The 19,366-nt window shown below is 53.6% G+C and overlaps 1 protein-coding gene across 2 annotated transcripts in view; it reads right to left on the reverse strand.

Annotated features, from left to right (window-relative positions):
* Positions 1 to 37: 37 nt before the first annotated feature.
* Positions 38 to 19,366, reverse strand: part of LIMK2 (LIM domain kinase 2) — a 30,347-nt gene continuing 11,018 nt past the window's right edge. For both annotated transcript variants that reach the window (XM_064168921.1, XM_064168923.1), the window contains 14 exons: positions 14,760 to 14,895; positions 13,436 to 13,545; positions 13,055 to 13,243; positions 12,555 to 12,660; positions 11,210 to 11,409; positions 10,304 to 10,490; positions 8,035 to 8,121; positions 7,209 to 7,340; positions 6,899 to 6,955; positions 6,674 to 6,739; positions 5,992 to 6,166; positions 4,388 to 4,443; positions 2,512 to 2,669; positions 38 to 1,973 (listed from right to left, as the gene is read on the reverse strand). In XM_064168921.1, coding sequence (XP_064024991.1) covers positions 1,817 to 1,973; positions 2,512 to 2,669; positions 4,388 to 4,443; positions 5,992 to 6,166; positions 6,674 to 6,739; positions 6,899 to 6,955; positions 7,209 to 7,340; positions 8,035 to 8,121; positions 10,304 to 10,490; positions 11,210 to 11,409; positions 12,555 to 12,660; positions 13,055 to 13,243; positions 13,436 to 13,545; positions 14,760 to 14,895 — 1,816 coding nt within the window. In that variant the 3' untranslated portion in view covers positions 38 to 1,816. The remainder of the gene's footprint in view (positions 1,974 to 2,511; positions 2,670 to 4,387; positions 4,444 to 5,991; positions 6,167 to 6,673; positions 6,740 to 6,898; positions 6,956 to 7,208; positions 7,341 to 8,034; positions 8,122 to 10,303; positions 10,491 to 11,209; positions 11,410 to 12,554; positions 12,661 to 13,054; positions 13,244 to 13,435; positions 13,546 to 14,759; positions 14,896 to 19,366) is intronic.

The following is a 19,366-nucleotide window of genomic DNA, read 5'->3' on the forward strand; positions in this document are numbered from 1 at the left end:
CTGCCGCTTCCTGCTCTATGTAAGAGACCACCAGATCTGGTTTTCATGGCATACCTTTACTGCTCTTTAATTTAGTTAGAACAGGGAGCTGTGCAAATCACAGTTCAGAAACCCCACCCACACATCACCCAGGACTCTCCCCTTTGGGGGTCCACTCATAAACCAGCCTGGGGGAGGGAAAGAAAGGGTAAGTCCTATGAATCCTGAATCCACCAGACCCAGTTGAGAGGCTCCTCCACTGGCCCACAGCACAGAGAGGGCCTAGTGTTCCTACACCACCACTGCATGGACTGCAAAGCATCCCCCTTGCACTCCCCTTTTGGCAGCTGCTGGCTGGTCCCCTGTGCTCTTACAGAACACTTTAAACTCAGTGGTAGGGAAGGAAATCAAAGTAACAGCAAAGCCTAACTCCCCATCCCTCAGCAGTTGGTGCCACGGGCAGGAGGGCCGAGGGGGGCACCCTGAAATCCAGTTAAACCAAGCTGGTTGTGACTGGAGAGCAGGGCTGGAGCCAGTTTGTGCTCTGTTCTGCCAGCCACCAGAGCCAGTGCAGCAGCAGCTTTCTTCTCCCACGTGCCGGAACAAGACCCCACTCGCCTCCCCATGCCTCCAATTTCGTTTTTCTCCCCCAAAGCAGGGAACAACCCTGAGGAAGATTTCTGCTCAGAGAATCAGCTCAGTTGCTGCAGCAGCAGCTGCAAGAAGGACCTTCAAAGGGAGTAACTTGCAGAGTCTGCAGGAAAGGATGAGGTAGTGGCAGCTGAAGGATTAGTTCTCTAGTTGCCACTCCTGGGAGGCTGGGACCTTCTCCAGCACTCTTTTGTTCATGACAAGTCCATGCTTTAAGTAACCTTGGGCATGTGCCCTTGTGCCATTGTCCATGCACAAAATCTGAGCCAGTCCAGGCCCCTGGCATTCTGAAGAGCACTTTCTGCCACTCTGTCACCTTGTACCCACAGGCTGAGCTCCAGCAGCTTCAGCACTCTGGGGCTGTCCCCAGCCAGTGTCTAGTGCAGTTCTACACAGCTAGGTTCTTGGGCAGGCCAACTCTCTTTGCAGGCTCAGAGGCTGAAGATGCTCGAGTGGCTCATTTGCCTGCCTTGTTCACCAGCAGGAGGGACAAGCAGAGCTCAGTCTTAGTGTTTCTAGGCAGGCGTTTGGAGGTATTCAGAGACAGGAGGAAATAACCCACAGAACCAAACCAAACCAATTCCTACAGGCTTCCCCACAGACCAGGTCTGTCAGGAGAGCTGCCCAGGTCCCGGGGCTCTTCACTGCCTCCCCGATGCATACTGGAGGCCAAAATCTCTATGGGTGTATGTGCTACACATGCACAAACACACAAGCACTGTCCTCATGGGGCCTGGTGCTGGATGTCCAATGGCCCCATTCTGAGCAGAGCAGGCAGTGGGAGCAGCAGTTCCAGAAGTGCTGGTCCTTGCCCAGGAGAGTCTTCTCCATCAGTTCCCTCCCTGGCTAACAGGCCAGGGTGGCTTCACAGCTTGCAGCCAAGTTCTAAGGCACCAGAGTAAAGAAGCCCGAAAAGGCCAGATAAAATAGCTCTCGAGCCAGAAACAGCCTTGGGCAGCCTTCCTAGGTGAGGCTGGCAGGAAGCAGCCCTCCTTGCTTCTGAAACGTGCCAGAAATCCACAGTGAACCAGGGTGTCCAAGAGGAGGGGCGCTGGGTGGGGAGAGAGAGGCAATGCAGCAGCGCATACTGTGGTGCCCCATTAATGCCCTCAAGTGGCTGAAGTGCATCTCCCTCCCGTCGTGCAGCTCAGCTCCAGTGCAGCGGTGCTGGCAGCAGGGCGAGTGCCTAGGGCCTGCTCTCAGGCAGCTTGCCGCGGGTCAGGCCGTACTGCACGCTCACGTCGTGGTCCAGCTCCTCCAGCTCGGATGGCAGGGGAATGGCAAGCTCTCCCAGGTACAGGGAGAGAGCTTCAAAGGAGTCTTCCAGCTTGGAAAAGGGAGGTCTACAAGCAGCAATGAGGGAGCATGAGTGGGAAAGCAGAAGCGGAACAGCATCTGGCAAGCTGTGCCTCCAGGATCCTCGCGCAGAGGTGTGAGCAGGGACATGGCCCCTCCACATCCAGCTTCTAAGGCTGCCAAGTGCCCATCTGGGCTGCTCATTTTTACAGCTGGTGGCCAGGGAGGTCTGGCTCTGTGGGAACACCTTTGGCATCAGCGCTGTGCTGAAGCTCTGAGTTTCACAAATGAAAGCTGTGCACCTTCCACGGCCGCTGCCAAGGCTTGTCCCTGCTTCCTGTCCCTGAGCCACTCTGAACAATCCTTTACCCCATCTGTCTCAGGAACTCTTTCAGAAGCCTCCACCACTTGCAGTGGTGTCTCTCCCAAGCTGGGGAGTCTTGAGCCTCTCCTCCTGTGGCAGCCTTTGAGCATTCCCACAGAAGGCTGGCATGCAGCCCTCTCACCTTCTGCATCACAGCAATCCTGCCACTCAGGCATATCCCCAGGCTTACAAAGGAGACAGTCTGCAGGCCTCAAACCTACCTGCTCTCTGGTTCCAGTTTGCAGCAAATAGCAGCCAGAGGGAAAAAGGCTGGAGGGCAGTCAGCAGGAACGAACTTCTCCCAGAACAGTTTGACGTTAAGGCCAAAATCCAGCGTGCGTGGCAGGCAGTCAGGGTCGGCATAGACCTGGCCTATTATCTGAGGGGATGAGAACAGCAACACTTGCAGAGTGCTAGCAGACAGGCACTGCAGCGACAGGCAGGGGCTCCTCAAACTGCTAGGGTGAAGGGAAGGAAAGGCTGCTCCTGCTGTCCAGCAGTGCTGGCTGCACACACCCTTCACGTGAAACCTGCGCACCTGGCCCTGTGCCCACTGCTGCAGAGGGCCCAGGCGTCCTCTCTCTCCTCAAGTCTCTGCTAGAAGATACAGGACGATGTGCACCCCTCAGAGAGTCCAGCAGTGTCTCACTGCTGGGTTGACTCCTGTGCTGCCTGCTGCTGGGGATGATGCAGCCCCTTCTGAAGGCAGTCTCAATGCAACCTGCGTTCCCATCTCGCCTCTCACACAGCCTCACCACACCACCGGCAAAGCTCCTGACTACAGAGCCTGGCCTAAACCATGCTGTGAAGCCAACAGCCCCGAGGCTGAGCTGCTGTGTAACTGTACCCAGCTTGCACGGCTGGGGCAAAGGGAAGGCCAGTCTCAAACAGTGCACAACAGGCTGCACGCCAGGGCAGAGGAAAGGGCTGGGTGGAGCAGACAGAAGCCCTACCCAGCACTCAAGTCCCAGTGCTCGCACACCTGCCAAAGGGCACTCACCACCTCCAGCACAGGGGGACTCGAAGCCACAGCAGAGAGCTGCAAGGGGATGTAGCCTCAGACACAGTCAGGTTCAACACCAAGTCACACGGGGAAGAGACTGGGTGTAAAGGCTCCTCGGGTGTTTATAATCAGCCAAGCTCTGCTGTGCCAACAGCTCAGCAGGACAACCACATCCCATTACCCAGACGGCAGAGCGCCCACTGTGTGCTTTGGCAGGGTGAACTCCTTATCTCTTGCAGTGTGTAACTTCTCTGTTTTGCATCTTGATTCTGCAGACAAGGAAAATGTTCCTGTGCTGCTACCCCTTTGTCCTTCTGCTGCATGAAGCAACTGTTACAGCCCCATATACAGATTCTTTAAGTTCCTAAATCTATCATTCACAGCCACAGTGTTCTCTGAGAGCAGGGCCTGGTGTAAGCAGAGCTCCAGATGAGCCCACAAAGATTTCTGCACAGATCTTCTCTTTGTCCCACTTCATCCAAACACCAAAGATGAAACTGTGCTGATGTGCCCCGGTGAACCTGGAACTGCTCTGCTACCCGCACACCTAACATGTTGCCCTTCACCTGCATTTCCTCTCTCTTACACATCTCTCAAGCTGGACACACCTGGTAGCGTTTGAGTGGTGCTCTGCAGACCAAAGAGCCTGCTAGGATAGTGAAGCTGTGCCTTGTCTGCAGTTAAGCCAACAGCTTCAGGGCGCAAGCTTCTCTAATGCACCTGCACAGAGGTTTCAGCTTCTCCATCTTTGCAGGGGAGGGCCTGGAAGTGCTGAGGTGACTGAAGCTGACTGTTCTTCTAACGAGGCAGTGGCAAAAGGTTATCACCGGTTTAGGGAAGAGGTCTACTTTCAAATGGATAGCAGGGCTCAGACAGAACTCGAGGGACTCCTTTTGCAGCTTCCCTCAGTCCAGGAGGAACCTCTGTACTCCTTGCAGCACAGGAAGCAGCCCTCTCTGGGAGCCCGAAGGCAGCTACCTTCCTTGAGGGAGCAGAGGTGGAGTAAGCTCATGCTGCCTGCTGCTCGCACAGAACTGGCTGGCACCGCAAGGAGATGGCAGTGGGAGAGAAGCCCATGAACGTCCTGCTCTTACCTCACAGAGGACAATCCCGAATGAAAAGATGTCCACTGTCTCATCGTAGCTCTGTCCTGCAGGGAACACAGGGCATTCAGCTCTGTGACAGGCAGCTCCCCAGCCAGCTCTTGCAGGAACTGCCAGTCCAAAGCTTAACTAAGCCTATTCCCCAGAGGGCTCTAAAACAGAAGACAAAGCAAGGCTTAAACCTGAGCAGGTTCAGCTGCCAAGACACAGGCACCAAATGCATCTTCCTGGACACCATCACCTATCGTAGCCCTGCAGTCTCAAGTTGTGCCAGGGAAAGTATAGGCTGGATGTTAGGAGAAAGTTCTTCACAGAGAGAGTGACTGACATTGGAATGGGCTGCCCAGGGAGGTGGTGGAGGCACCGTCCCTGGAGGTGTTCAAGAAATGACTGGATGAGGCACTTAGTGCCATGGTCTGGTTGACTGGCTAGGGCTGGGGGATAGGTTGGACTGGATGAGCTTGGAGGTGTCTTCCAACCTGGTTCATTCTATGATCTCCTGGGACAGCACAGAGAAGCTTTGAGTATCAGGATGCTAAGGACAGCTGGGCAAAGCTCTGCCCATTCCCAGGGACTGCATCTCAGCAGTGCACTCAGCAGCCAGTGTCCAGCCTCCCCAGCAGCCAGCAAGTGCCCAGGCTCTGCTGCAGTCACTGCAGAGGTAATAAATTACAGCCAGCAGCAGCACTTTGGGAAGCAGGCTGGCTGCAGCCTGCTGTTCCCTGCACACAGACACCTCCTGCCAAGCCAGTGCCTGGTGTCCAGCCTGGCTCTCAGAGGTGATGTCACACTGTGCTGCCCTCCCGAGCAATGCCAGTGCTGAGACAAGCTCTGAGGAGCATCAAACTCCGTCTGGGGCTGCAGGCCTCGGGAGAGGGAAAACTGAACTGCACACATACAAGGAAGTACCGTGGGCAGCAGGGGTCAGAAGCCCACTCCTCCCTTCCCTGGTGGAGCATGCTGGACAATGCTGGCATGACAGGCAAGCAAACTGCTCACCTGGGCAGGCAGACCTGCTCATTAGCAAGGGTTTGTTCCCTGCATTTCACTCCTGCAGGGGCAGTTTTTCCCTAAGGATCATAGTTTATCCTTAGTGCAGCTGAGGGCTGCATGCCAAAACCCAGATTTTCCTGCACTTGGACAAGCCCCACCCCAGTCCTGAGGTGCAGCAAACCTGGCAGCAGATGGCTCCTCCCTAGGCCTACACCACAGCATGCACAAGCCTTACCCTGGAGTCTAACAGCTCCCTCTCAAGGGACAGCTCCAGAGCAGGAGGCTGTAACTGATATCAGGTCTTATTTCAGGCCTTTTTTGTCTTTGCTGTTATCTGGATCACAGCAAGCTCAGGTTGGTTTCCCTCCGGAGGAATGCTGCTGTCAAGCCAGAAATGTTGCCTGGGCTGGGACAGAGGCTTCTCAGGTCAGGTCGTGTGAGAGCAGCACAGCTAAGCACCCTGTGCGTCTAAGCAAGCTTGGCTGCCAGCAGGACTAACCCACAAGCTCTAACAGGATTGGCTGCTGCTGGGGCCTCTCACTAATCCCATTGCCCCTGTACCCTGGCACAGGGTGCCTCCCACCCTGCCCCCAGAGCCTCACCGTTGAGCATCTCGGGGGCCATCCAGTAGGGGTTGCCCACCACAGTGTAGCGCTTCCTGCGGTCGCTCTTGCGCAGGCTCCGCTTCTTGGCCGAGGGCTTCTCCAGGCTTGGCTTCTTCCTCTCCTCCACGATCAGCCGCGACAGCCCAAAGTCAGCCACCACCACCGTCCTGTCCTGCGCCAGGGCGTTAGGGCAAGCCGCTGACTCCTCGCAGCTCCCCCAGAGCAAAGAGGCTGCAGGTGCTGTTCGCTGCCCATTATGTTGGGGGCAGCTGCCAAGCTGCCCTGTGCCCAGACAGGCCTAGCAAGCTGTCTGGGCACAGACACCTGCTCACCACTCCAGCTCCTCACCACTCTCTTCGTTGCCTTGCTCCCTGTGCAGCTGCTAACATTAACCCCATCAACCTGGCTACAGCTGCCGGAGGACTACTGGACCCTCCCTGTTCCACCTGGCCTGGCCTTTGATCAGACTTTCACCCCTTGCTAGTCCAGGGTGACCAAGAGATCAAGGGCAAGGCCTGAGGGAACAGGCCACAAAATTCTTGCAAAAAAAGAGTACACCACACACATGCACAGCCCACACCTGTCTGAATCCTTAGTGTCACTAAAGGGTTAAAAGAACAGCAGCAGCAGCTGTAGAGAATATTTCACAGCTGAGACAAGGACCACAGCTGTAGCTCACCTGCTTGATTAGGCAGTTGTGTGAATTCAGGTCTCTGTGAATGATGCACATGGAGTGCAGGTAAGCCTGGAACAGAGGGAGAAGACCTGGTGTTAGGGGCTCCCAGCAAGTCAGTCCCTCCACCTTCACAGAACTCAACCAGGCAGCCCTCACAGCCCCCCCAGACACTATCTCAGCTAATCCTGGGCCTGCTTGCTCTGTGACAGAGTGGCTGCCAGAACTCACCATTCCCGAGGCAATTCCTTTGGCAAAGCTGACCTTCTGCTGCCAGGGAAATGGGTCCTGAAAGACAAGTCCTCAGTGGTCAGGGACTCTCCCAGCAGCCGGCTACAGAGCCCCTCACAGCAGGCAGAGAAGAAGGGGATAGCCCCAGGAGGAAGGGGCTTGCTGTCTCAGGCCAGCCACAGCCAAGCAGTGGCTCTTCCATGGCCCCATGGAAGGAGAAGACTTAACAGCAAACTCCACAAGGGCTGGTGCAGCCCACACCACTCTGTCAGTCTGGGTGAGCAGAGGTCTGCCAGGCTCTCATACTCACCGCACTGCGGAGGAAGTCCTTCAGAGTGCCCCCCTCGATGTACTCAGTGAGCAGATTCAGCTTCTTGTCTTTGTACAGCACCCCGATGAACTTCAGCACATTAGGGTGATCCAGGCTGCGCATCACCTTCACCTGGCAAGCAGAGACCCCACCCCAAAGTGAAGCCTGGAGCAAGGCCTGACAGATCTGCTCTGTGGTGACAGCACTCCAGTGCTGGAGGTGCCCTTCAGGGATCACAGGGCACACTCAAGCCCCAGTCTCAAGGCAGTCAGTTAACTGTTGCCTCTTCATTTTCATGCTGTGCAGCCTGTAAGGAGAGCACCCTGGAGTGTGGCTTAGAGCTGGCTGAGCAGCTCTCTGGTCTGTGCTGTGTGTGGCAGGACTGGAACAGCAGCATCAGGCGCTCAGGGAGCTGCCTTTAAGCTGAATCTGACTCTAAAAATCACAGTAGGCAGCCAGCAAGAAACCTGTTTAGCAGGAGTCTTAAATATCTCAGGGATACTGGCCCTCATCATTCGCATTTATGCACAAGGCTCAAGGGAGGAATCCTTCATGCCTTGCACAGCTCAGTTTGCCTCAGACCCAGCCTGCTTCTTATCACTGAAAAATTAATGAGGTGGGAGCTGAGGCTCCATCTATTGCTTGCTGTGAGTGAGTCACACTTCACTGCAGCACTCGGCTCATGTCAGCTTTTCCCTGTGTGATGTCTCCCTCCTCAGTGCCTTCATTCCTGCCAGGTTGCTGGCATGAGCACTCTCTCTGGAGAAGATGGAAGAGAGTTCCAGTATGCTCCTGGCTCAGACACTCTTTGAAATCTTGCTCCTACCTCTGTCAAGAAAGTCTTCTGTGTCTCCTCATCACAGCGAATCAGCTCCTTCATCACCATCACCTTTCCTGTTGCTTTGTGAGTCACCTGGTGGAAAGAGAAACCACAACTACAGGCAAGGTTCAAGGACAAATAGCTCGACTGCTTTTGAAATTCTTCTGAAGGAGAGGGTAACATTCCCTTCCATCCAAACAGGAATATAGAGGAGAGAAAGGTCAGAGCCCAGACATTTGCAGAACACTGCATACAGTGCAGTGAACCAAACTAGCTAAGGCTCAAACCAAGAGATCAACAGGAACCAGACCTGAAATCTCCCCATAGGAGGGAGCCTCCATGCAGGCTGTCACAGCCTCTGCAGGCAGCACTTCCATTCCTGTGGGTGCCTCGAGGTTCCTGGCAGGCAGCTGCTGCCCGACAGGATGCTCACGGTTTGTACCCAACAACTGCATTCCGCACCAGCAAAGGGTCCAGCCAGAAACCAGAACAAACAAGCCCTAACTCCCTTAGTGCATGCTTTGGTTTTTTGGAGGGTACCTGAGGCCTGGTTGTTTCTGATAAGCTTATCAGACTTAGATGCAAGTGGAAATGAGATGTTAAGGCAGGAAGCGACTCTGATCCCAGTGCTCCTGTGAGGAACGTCCCAGGATGGTGGCAGATGCACAGAAACCCACCATAAACATTTCCAGTTCCTCAGGTGCTGTTTGCCTGTTATCAAACTTGTCCCTGGCATTTTGCTGTACTCTAGAGACATCTTTTAACCAGTTCTGCTTTGCCTGCATGGGGAGCACCAGTGAGTAAAAAGGGTCCAAATTCTGACAAGCAGGTTTTCTCCTTCAGCTGCTTAACATGCACAGCTCGGATTCCCCAGGCTCTCCAGGTGGCTAAGCAATCACCATCTCTCAAGGAACAGATGCAGCGCTTGTTGCACCAAGAGCAGCCAACCCAGAGCTCAAGAAAGGTGTCACTTTTCAGCCTTTTTAACCTTTAAAATCCAAAGCTTTTGAGAAATCCTCCAGAACACAAGACCCAGTTACTGCATTTAGGAAGATCCTGAGCTCTTGCAAACACCGTGGCACGCCAGTGCTCTGTGCAACCATGGAACACAGCAAGGCTGCTAGAGGTGGAATGCAAATGCATGGAATAACACAGCAGCAGCCAAAGTACAGCATCCTTTTGCCCCTGTCTGGAATCAAGCATCCAGGTAGAAGTAGCGAGCCAGGAACACCACACATCTCAGCCAGAGACATCTAATACCCAAAGGTAAAGGGAAGTGAAGAGACAAAGACAAAGCTAAGTGGGATTCTGAAGCTGACATACCAGCAGAACTGAAACAAGTGTCATTATGAAACTCCAAGGGGACAATGTGAGCTCCCAGAGCATGCACCAGAGCAGGAAGGCTGGGAGTAACTCGAGCAGAGACAAAATGCCTTTGTGCCAGTACCTGTGGGGACGCAGATGACGAAAGCATGCGACAGAGGAAAGGTTCTGCTTACCTGCACCTGTTACTTCTCTATGAGCAGAGGAGAAGAGAAATATGCCCATTAGTGTGGATCAAAAGCATTGGCTCTGTAGCACTGGCTCACCACCTCCCACGGAAGCACCAGACAAGTATGGTGACTGGACACCTGGGTCTCATAGCGTGTGAACAGCAACCTGAGTGCTGAGCAGCTCAGGGCACCTGACCACAGCAGAGGAACTTGGCTCTGATGCTGTCAGGGATGCCAAGACTGAAACTGCTGAAGCACTCCAGTCACAGCCAAGCTTAAACACAAGAGCACTGCTGTTAATGGATACTTCAACTGGGAGAGTCATGAAAGACCTGACCACTGCCACCACCTAGACAAGCCACTGAGGCTCTGGTGGGTGGGCTTGGAGATGGTCACTGCATCAGCCTCACAAGCATGCTACCCACACTAAGGGCTGGTGAGAAACACTGCCCTAGGGAGCTGGCTGCACCTCTTCAGAGGAAAGATGCTTCTAGGAGGAAATGGAGCTTGTTGTTCCTCCTCCTCAGCTTACCCAGATAGCTGCTATGACACAGACACTACAGCTCGAAATCGAACTTGAGAGGTGAGGATCTGTTGCAAAAATTGATATTCAAAGGGGACAGAGTCCCTGCACTCAGAGACACCGAAGGTCAGGGAAGGAAATGGAGAAATGGATTCACTGAGCTAAGCAGGCAAGTTGCAAGAGCAGGTCTGAGGACCCCAACGTAGGCAGATGTTGCTGTAGTCAAAGCAAGTGATGCATGTTTGGGGCTCTCCCTCACCTTGATTGCCTGTCCAAAAAACCCTTTTCCTAGGACCTCGCCATGGATCAGGTCGCAGGGCCGGAAGATCTGCTGGGAGCAGCTGGAGGAGGAGCGCAGGGACTCGGAGCGGCTGATGTCACGGCTCAGCAGCAGCGGCTCCTTCGGCGAGCTGGGGCCTGGTGACTTGGAGATGCTGTTGCTGCGTCTAGGAAACAGGAGACAGTGAGATCAGGGAAGCTTCTAGGAAACTTTTGGTCCAACATATCCCATCTTTGGCCCCTGAGAGACCAGTTTCTAGACGTTCTTCAGTCCTCTTCACATCTTACAGGCCAGGTGCTTCCCAGCACTGCAGTGGCTCTGCACAAGCCTACAGGAGCTTCCAAGCCAGAGCTGCCTAACTCCAACACATCTCCTCATGCTCAGAACTGGAACTCTATGAACACGAAGAGGAAGCTGAAGATGCAGCATCTGCTGTCTGTAACCAAGGATTAAAACACTGACAAATGACTAAGTGAGCAGCTGAGTGGCCCACCAAGGAAGACAAGGTTTGTCCCCAGTGCCAGGTGTCAGCCACGCTCCCTTTAAGAACATGCCCTTAAAATGTCCTTCCCAGACACTTTAGGCTGCTGGAAAGCTGACCTTTATGTTTCTAACTGTAACACTTAGTAGTTTGTCTGTGTTAAAAGCAGAGCTCCTTATTTTTGTTAAGGAGTTTGTCATCTTGAAAGGCAACAGAGAGAGCATGTGTCAGCAGCAGGACCTAGAGCTCCCCAGGGTTCCCCTAACCCTTCTAGCAAGACTCCTAACAGGGACCAGCTGTCACTGCAGCCCTCTGCAAGCGCAAAGCCTGGGCACAAAGCAGCCTAGCCAGGCAGCACAGGCCAAAGCCAAGCTGGGCCAGAGGCAGTGCTGCCCAGGCTGTACCTGAGCGAGCGCCGCCGCAGCGTTCCCTCCAGGTTCTCCTTGATGTCCAGTGGAGAGAGGGAGCGTGGGGAAAGCGGCGGCGGGCTGATGTGTGCGGGCAGCCGCGAGTCCAGCCGGAGCCTGTCCAGGCGCTGCGAGACAGGGTCGTGCTCGATCAGCAGCTGCAGCGTCTGGCTGGTCTTACGAATCAGCTCCTCCACCTGCAGCCAGAGCAAAGGACAGCAGGTAGCAGCTAGGAGGCAGCCAGGAGGCAGCAGAACGCCCCGGGCACAGGACCGGCTGCCAGGCAAAGCCAGCTAGCAGGAGAGGTTCTTCAGGCAGGCCAAGTCCTCTTCTGTCTGCTCACCTACAAGCGACCTACACAAAAAAGATGTGGACAGGCTGCAGAGGGTCCTGGAGAGCCACAAAGATGATCTAAGCCTGCCACATGAAGAAAGGCTGAGAGAACTGTTCAGCCTGGAGAAAACAGGGCCTAAGGGAGACCTCATTGCCACGGCCACTATTTAAAGGTGACTACAAAGAAGATGGAGACTCCTTTTCCACAAGGAGTCACATAGAGAGGTGTAATGGGAACAAGATATTCCTGGGGAGGTTCCCATTGGACACAAGATGACAAGTCTTCACAATGAGAACAATCAGCCACTGGAATGATCTCCCCAGGGCAGAGGTGGAGTCCCCAATGCTGGACAGCTCTAAGATTCAGCTGGGCAGGGGCTGGGTCATCTTATCTAGACAGTGCTTTTGCCAAGGAAGGTCAGATGGAAGAGCCCTCTCAACCTGGTGTTCTCTAGTTCTGTGAAAGGCATTTCCTTTGCTTTTCCTCAGATTCCACCCTGAGCTGCTGCAGAAAGAGCTGTGAGAAGCTGCAGAGATACTCCTGTGTTCTCAGCACCAACAGTAAAGACTGCAGTGAGTGGTGGTCTTGCTGCCCCCTTGCAGCACCTCCTGTTATCTGTATGAAGCATTTACTCTTATTAAATACAGACATTAAATGCTTTTGCAATGGGAAGCTCATCCCCTAGCATCAGCTAAGCCTCTCCTAGCAGTTGCCTCTATGAGGCACAGACCAGAGGACTTCACCAGCACTACATGAAAAGCCTTCACAGCCTCTCTGTCCTCTGAGATGTCACAAGACTGGAAGTGCCTCTCACACTTCCACCTGTTCCATTTTCCTCTCCACAGGCTGCAAGGGGTAGCACAGCTCATCAGCTCACCCTCACTCCTACTGCCAGCACAAGTGCTGCACGGTGCGCACAGGCCACGCCCGGGTGGCAGCAGTGCTGGGGAGGGGAGGAGCTGCAGGCAGGCAGGTGAGATGGAGGCTGCAGAAGAGAACTCGACTCACCTCCTCCACCTGCAGCGTGCGGATGGGGGCCCCGTTAATCTCCAGGATGCGGTCGGCAGGGTGGATGGCGTTCCGCACGTCAGGGCTGATGTGCATCCTGTTAACCCTGTGCATGGCAATGACAGGCTGGCTCAGGGGTCGGCTTAGCCCAAGTGATCCAAAGCATTTGGCAGCTGATGCTTCCCTTCATACTGGGATTCTGAAATACAGCAATGCTCCTCTGCCAGCACTGGGAACCACCATCAGAGTGATTAGGGCTGAGCATTTCACCTGCTCCATGGCAAGAGTGAGTTCCTTACAAATGAACTCAGATGTTTTCTTCCCAGTGGAGGAGATAACTTCATTGCTCAGTACTATCAATCAAGGTTGTCACAAGAGACCATGTCCTTGTTGTGCTGGGAGATTCCCCTCAGCAGCCAGAGCAGCTGGCAGGACAGCAGCACCTCTGCCAGCACCCCCTGCACAGACACATACCCCACACACGACCTGGGGATACTCACTCTTTCACCTGGACACCCGTGGCATAGCTGGAACAGCCACCTTCAACAGACACAGAGAACCCCCTCTTGCCATCAGTAGCTGCTGGCATGGAGATGAGAGTCAGTGTGTAAGGCAGCTGCTCACGCAGGGACTCTGTGGAGTGCTTCTCTATCATGGGTGTCAGCACGATCTGGTTGTGGCATTTACCACTGGAAGAAAAGAAGAAGTCATTGCAGCAGTGTCCTGTCTCACACAGCTGCAGCTCTCTCACCGGCCAGAAGCTACAGCTTGCAGTGCTCACAACATTCCTTCCTCACTCCCTTGGCAGCCTTCTAGCGTTCCTTGGTGCAGCATTTGGCTGAAGGTGGCTGCCAGGGAAGCAGGGAGCAGCTTGAGCTTACCAGTAGAGACTGGAATGCTGCACCAGTGCGTAAGTGTCCCCGTCCTCGATGATCACTTTGCAGCTCATGCAAGCAAAGCACTCGGGGTGGTACTTGTACTCGCCGGCCACCTGCAGAGAGAGGAGCTCACTCAGCAGGACCACCACTGCTCCTCTCTTCACTTAGACCTCATGGGCCAGCAGCAGACTTCTGGAGGTCCGTTAGCCCCTTTCACCTTTCCAGCACCCATCCCTGACCCCGTGCTTACAGAACTGCTCTGAAGCAAACACGGCAACACGCAGAGGTCACTGGCATGCACTGACGTGCCAGCAACCTCGGCTGCCCCTGGCAGCTGCTCAGCTCGCAGCAGCAGTGGACAGCCTGGTGCAGACAAGTAAACAAGGCACTAAACCTTGCTGTGCTCTTGGCAAGATAACCACCGCTATGCCTCGACTAATAAAGCTGAAAGAGCTTGTTTTTGGCAGCCAGGCAACGCACAAATTTGGATACTTTACCAGCCAGCTGACAGAAAAAAAGAGCAAGCCAAGACTGAGACAACAAAATAGGCTTCAAAAATACTTCTATTCATTGCTCTGTTTTCCTTAGGAAAGCTTCCCCTCTTGAGAGGGGCTTGCAAAGGCTTCTGCAGGCAGCGACAAGCTGTCTGTAGCCCTCTCTGAGCTTCCCTGGGAGGCAGCCACTGTCTTGCTGGGCACTGTGCTGCTCTGCTTTAGGCCCTGGAAGGGGTGGGGGGATCTTTCACTCTGGACAGCCTTCCAGGGCAAATATTTGCAAGGCTGTGGCAAGGAGAGGAACGTTTAGGCAAGTCCCATATTTTGCTGGCAGAGCTCAGTGCTTCAAAGCACTGAGGGCTAGCATTACTTCAAGACATCATCAACCATTGTGGTCATCTGCCCACAGTCCAGGTGAGACCTGGATGGCAACCTTCCTTAAAGCCAGAACTTGCTGCTTTATCCTGAGCTGAGAAGCTTGACTCTGCACTGAAGTGCAAAACTACCCCATGGAGACAAGGAGGCAACATGCTAGAGCAACTGAGCAGCTGTCCCCTTAATCACCTTTCTGCTTCTCCTGCCTGTGCATTTCAGCACCACGCTTTCTTTGTGCATATGCTCTAGAGCCTCACGACTCCTCCTTGTAGGAGCTCCCCCATTCCAAATTAATCTAGAAGGTACACATGCAAGCCTCATTTCTGACTTCTAATTAGAGTAGCAAGGAGAATATTACATCCAGCTTCTTTGGCTACCTGAATAGCTACTCTCAACCCTTGGAGGAGCTGGAGGCAGGCATGTGCTGCCCCCAGGCAGGAGTGCTGCAGAGTCCTTACCATCACAGGCCCAGTCATCAGCAGAGAGCAGCCGTGGCAAGATTCCCCAAACTTGCCCCAGTAGTCTTTGTGACAGTAGAGCTTCCCATCTTTCTCGTAGTACCAGTTAGTGAGGGGATCCTGGCATTCAGAGCACCTTGAAGGAAACAAAAAACAAAGCTCCAGTTGGCAACATGTCATAAATCAACAAAAAAGGTCCTCTCCTGCGTGGAGAAAGCAGACATCCAGAGTAGCTCACCACCAGCTCTGCTAGTTACCAGTGTCCCAAACTCTTCCATTTCCCATGCTTTTACAGCTGAAAATTAGCACCAAAGCCAAGCTTTGTAAGGAGAGGTGGTACCAACCAATACAAGGGAACAGAGAAGCTTCTAGAGTTTAAAACAAAGCCTGTCTCTTTACTAACCCCATCCACAGGGTTTTACATTCTGCCCTACAGCCTCGGCTCTTCCACTTCCCCCTGCCTCCTGCAAAGCAAGCTTCCAGCTGCAGCATGGCTGGCACATGGGCAGCTCTGCCAGGGTTCCACCCCATGTTTGCACAGCATCACAGCATCTGTGCCAGAGCCCCTGGCTCCTCAGCCAGGTTGGCAAGGGGACAGAGAGGCAGGATCTACTTCCCTGTGCACCACGAAGACAGTTTGCACCAGCCTTTGTGGGAGTCTTCCTCTAAGTGCAACTCTCCAAAGGTCAGCAGCAGCACTCTCTGTCGAGGGAGAGTTTCCAAAGCAGTTAATCCTCTGAGCTCCACATACTGCATCTACCAATTAACTGTGATGAAAATCCTCTGCCTCTCCCCAACTGCTCTCCCTTTCCTTCTGCTGATGACACTCTATGACAAAAGAACAAACTAAAAAACCACAACCAACCAACTCCAAACCCAAAAAACCCAAACAAAGCTATTTCCCCAATTCCACAGTCATCCTTCACCTATCAGTCTCAGCTCCCGTTTAAACAATGAACCATTATTGATTCTCTAGCTGCACCTCACCAAGAAGCAATCCAAAAACCCCAACCCCACACAAAAAAAAAAGAACAGGGAGAAAGCTGCAGCAATCCTTTTAGAGATGCCACAAGCAGCAGCCAGAGCTTCAGGCTTCCTCAACGCAACATGACTCTGCCTCAGCAGGGTGCACTGGGCAAGGGAGCTTAACTGCTGCAGCATGGAGGTGTGACTTCATGGGGAGATAGGACACAGACAGTAATTGCATCACTAAAGATGATTCCATTCACCCTGGGCAGCAGGTTCTCAGACTTTAAAAGGAAAATCAGTCTGGTGCTGGCCATCTCTGAGCACAGAATCGAAGGCAGCTCAGTCATCAATCTCTGGGGCAAAGAAACACTTCGGGGATCAGTGTTGTGGCCAGTATGAGGCATTCCCAAAGGTGAAGAGCTGCTTCTGCCTCAGTTGCTGCACTGCAAGGGAACCCCTTGCACTGGGGTGGGAGGTTCTGTGGGTTTGTGCCCCCTGGACAGCAGCCCCCTCTACAGCACCAAATGCACTGAGCTCAGCTCCTGGAGGTGCACTTTTGACATGCCCCCAGGCCTAGGGTGATAGCTGCTGTTGACTTCACCTTTCACAAGCTTCCAGAAAGCTCCTTTGTGCCAAAGACACTCTTTGTAAGCCCCACCAGCTTGTCAGGATCATGAAGATAGGTGGAGTTGGTCATGCTTCAGCCTGGAGAGCTCTTTGTTCCATCTAAGGGACTGGAAAGGCAACAAGGTGAAACTGCTGGTAAGCAGCCTATAGGTTTAGGGGAAAGTACAGCTCACCAGGTACTCAGTGCCATTCCCTTTCCTCAGGACAGATGCTTCTTCTCATGTATTTGGGTTTCACAAGGTTTGTTCTCTCATCTGAGGAGTTCCAAATCCTGTCCCCTCCATAGTGACAGGAAAGAACTCCAGCAACAGGCCTTGTCTGAGACAGGAGGGCAGTAACCTAACATTGTTGTTCCTGGTACCTGCAGCACCGCAGCCTCAGCCCCGGTACTGTCAGGGTCACACCCTGCTCATGGTATGCAGGAGTCCTGGAGGGCATTGCAGTGCCTTTTGCCTTCAACCACTGGCCTTTGGCTCTCACCGGCAGTAAATACCCCATGCTGAACCATCAAGTAGGTGAGTGGGAGGGAGAAAAGTGCAAGCAGAGACTAACAGCAGAGATTTCTATCACCTCGTGGCAGGAACATCTGGCTCTGCACGGGCAGATTGGATCCCTCAGACTTACCCAACTTCTGCATGCATGCCTGTACCAGTGGGTGCTCCAGGAGTGATTACATCTTCAATCATGGAGCTGTGACCAGACCTGCCCTTGAGATGCAGACAGTAGTACTGGAGACTGCTCCAGCAGGACTTCAAGGCCCAGCTTTCTGTCTAAGTTTTCTCCTACCAGGTGGGTTGTTTATTTTCAAGCTCAACACCATCCTTTCCTCACTCCTCTTAAAACTTCACCTTTGACTACTCTTTTTTTCCCCCCAAGGAAAAGCTAAAGTTGCTGCAAAAGCAGCACAAGTGCAGTGCTGTTCAGCTGGGCTGCAGAGGACCAGGTACACTTTTCTCCCCTCTACCTTTCCCCTACTTCAGCGTGACTCGGTTCCACCTTTAGAGCACTCTGATCAGTTTGCTTCCATCCATAAGCAAGTGCTGGCATCTACTTTGCAACACACCCCTGGCAAAATGAAGGTGGAGGGGTGGAGCCAGCAAGCAGTCAGTTCTTTGCTATGCAATTAAACAAATCTGGGCAGGACAAGTTTGCCGCTTAAGGCTGGGAACCCCACCCAGGGCAATGAGGCAACAGGAACAAAGCAAGCAGCCCCAGAGAGGCTAGGTGTCGGTAATGGGCTAACTGGCCTCTTCCTTAATCACTGCCAGCAAGAGGCCACGGCCCGTGCTGCCAAACACCCACCCTGCAATTCGGCAGAGGCCTGGGATCTGCCAGGTGTGGGAAGCTGGCTGAGAGCACACAGGGAGAGTTCCATACCTGCCTCTCATCCGAACGACAAAGGCAGACACGACTGTCTCCCACCTCCCTCAGTGAAGAGCTATGCCAGTTTTATCACAGAAGATACCAGAGGTACCTCCTCTTCCTCCTCACTGGAGCACATGGCAGGGCTTGCACCAGCTGGGACAGGCAGGCAGCTACTTCTACAGCTATTAAGCAAGCTAACCTTCGCCAGTCACTGCAATCAAAACAAAGGAAGATTTCTTTCTCTTTATAGATTAGAAAGCACTCATCTTCTCCTCTGTGCTTTGCTGTCCTAGTTACAGAGCTACAAAGGTTTCCTCTTGCTGCCAAAGCTGCAGAGCTCTGTCCTGCTAACACAGTCCCATACTCTTCCCAGCCTTAACTATAAAGAAAAAAATAATCTGCCCGCCATATAGTCAGCCTCCAGAAGCCCCAGGCAGCCTCTGGACACAGCGTTCAGCCCTGATACTCTAGCACAGCAGGTGCAGAAGCGTTCACAAATCGCTGCTGGACGGCTGCTTGGTTTGGTGGGGGGTGGTGGGAGGATCAGGTCACAACAGGTAACCAGCCTGGTTTCCAGTGAGATGGGAGATTCAGTTGGTGTGCCATCTCTTTTACATCTAAATGAAAGCCAATGCCCTCACGGAAGCAAAGACTGTCCTGGCACTGAGGAGACAGATCCCTTCGAGAAGGGCTCATTAACAAAATGCACCCCTGGCACACACTGTCAGGCTGGATCAGTTAACGCTGGACAGGAGCCGTGGTCCTAGCTCTGCAGGCAGAGGCGGGGAGGCACAGAGTGCCACACAGCGAGCTGCAGCACACAGCACAACCCCAGCCCATAGCTAGCCCAAAGGCTCCATAGCTGAGCTTAGCAGAGGTGTCCACACTGCCTCCAAAGGAGACACCAGACAAGGGAGATGCCAGGAAATGAAGCACTAGAAGACAGAGTTAAAGCTCTGCCTCTGCAGAGCCATTTGCACAGGCTGAGGGGAAGGCTTAGCATGGTGTCCTACACATGCTGCGAATGATCAGTGGCTGCTCCCTTTCCTTCTGGAAGCAGATGCTGCCTAAAGGAGTTTAGCGAAAGGCTCCTGACTCCCAATCAGTGCAAAAGGTTTTGCAGGAACAGGACCAATAACGAGCAAATCCGAGGCGTGGGGATGGGAGGGAGACAATGAAACTGAAAGCTGTGCCTTTCCCCATCCATCCACCTCATCAGCACATCAGCGGCTGACGCTGTCCTGGCTGTGCCCAACCTCACTGGCAGCCTTCACTACGGAGACGTCATGCAATCAAAGCCTCATTCTGTAGATACCATCTTCTCCCAGCCTCGTTCGTTCAACGGGGCCAAGAATGGTTGTTAAAATAACCCAAAATACGGCATCAGAAGAATTATCTGCACCCAAGGGCAGCGCAGCACCCGTCCCCAGTCTCCTGCAGAGGTCCCGAGTCCTATTCTCAGCCCAGATCATGCACCGCAGATGACATCACCTCGAACCGCAGCAGCACCTCACCTCTCCCTGCACAGGCACAAGAAGCCGAGGAAAGGCAGGGGCACAGCACTGCACTGCCAGGGAGTCCGCTTGCCTGTGCTGCAGACACTGCCCCCGGCACAGGTGCCCTTCCCTCGCACCAGAGAGCGGCAG

This window comes from Pogoniulus pusillus, chromosome 30 (assembly GCF_015220805.1).
Source record: "Pogoniulus pusillus isolate bPogPus1 chromosome 30, bPogPus1.pri, whole genome shotgun sequence".
Classification (NCBI taxonomy): Eukaryota; Metazoa; Chordata; class Aves; order Piciformes; family Lybiidae; genus Pogoniulus; species Pogoniulus pusillus.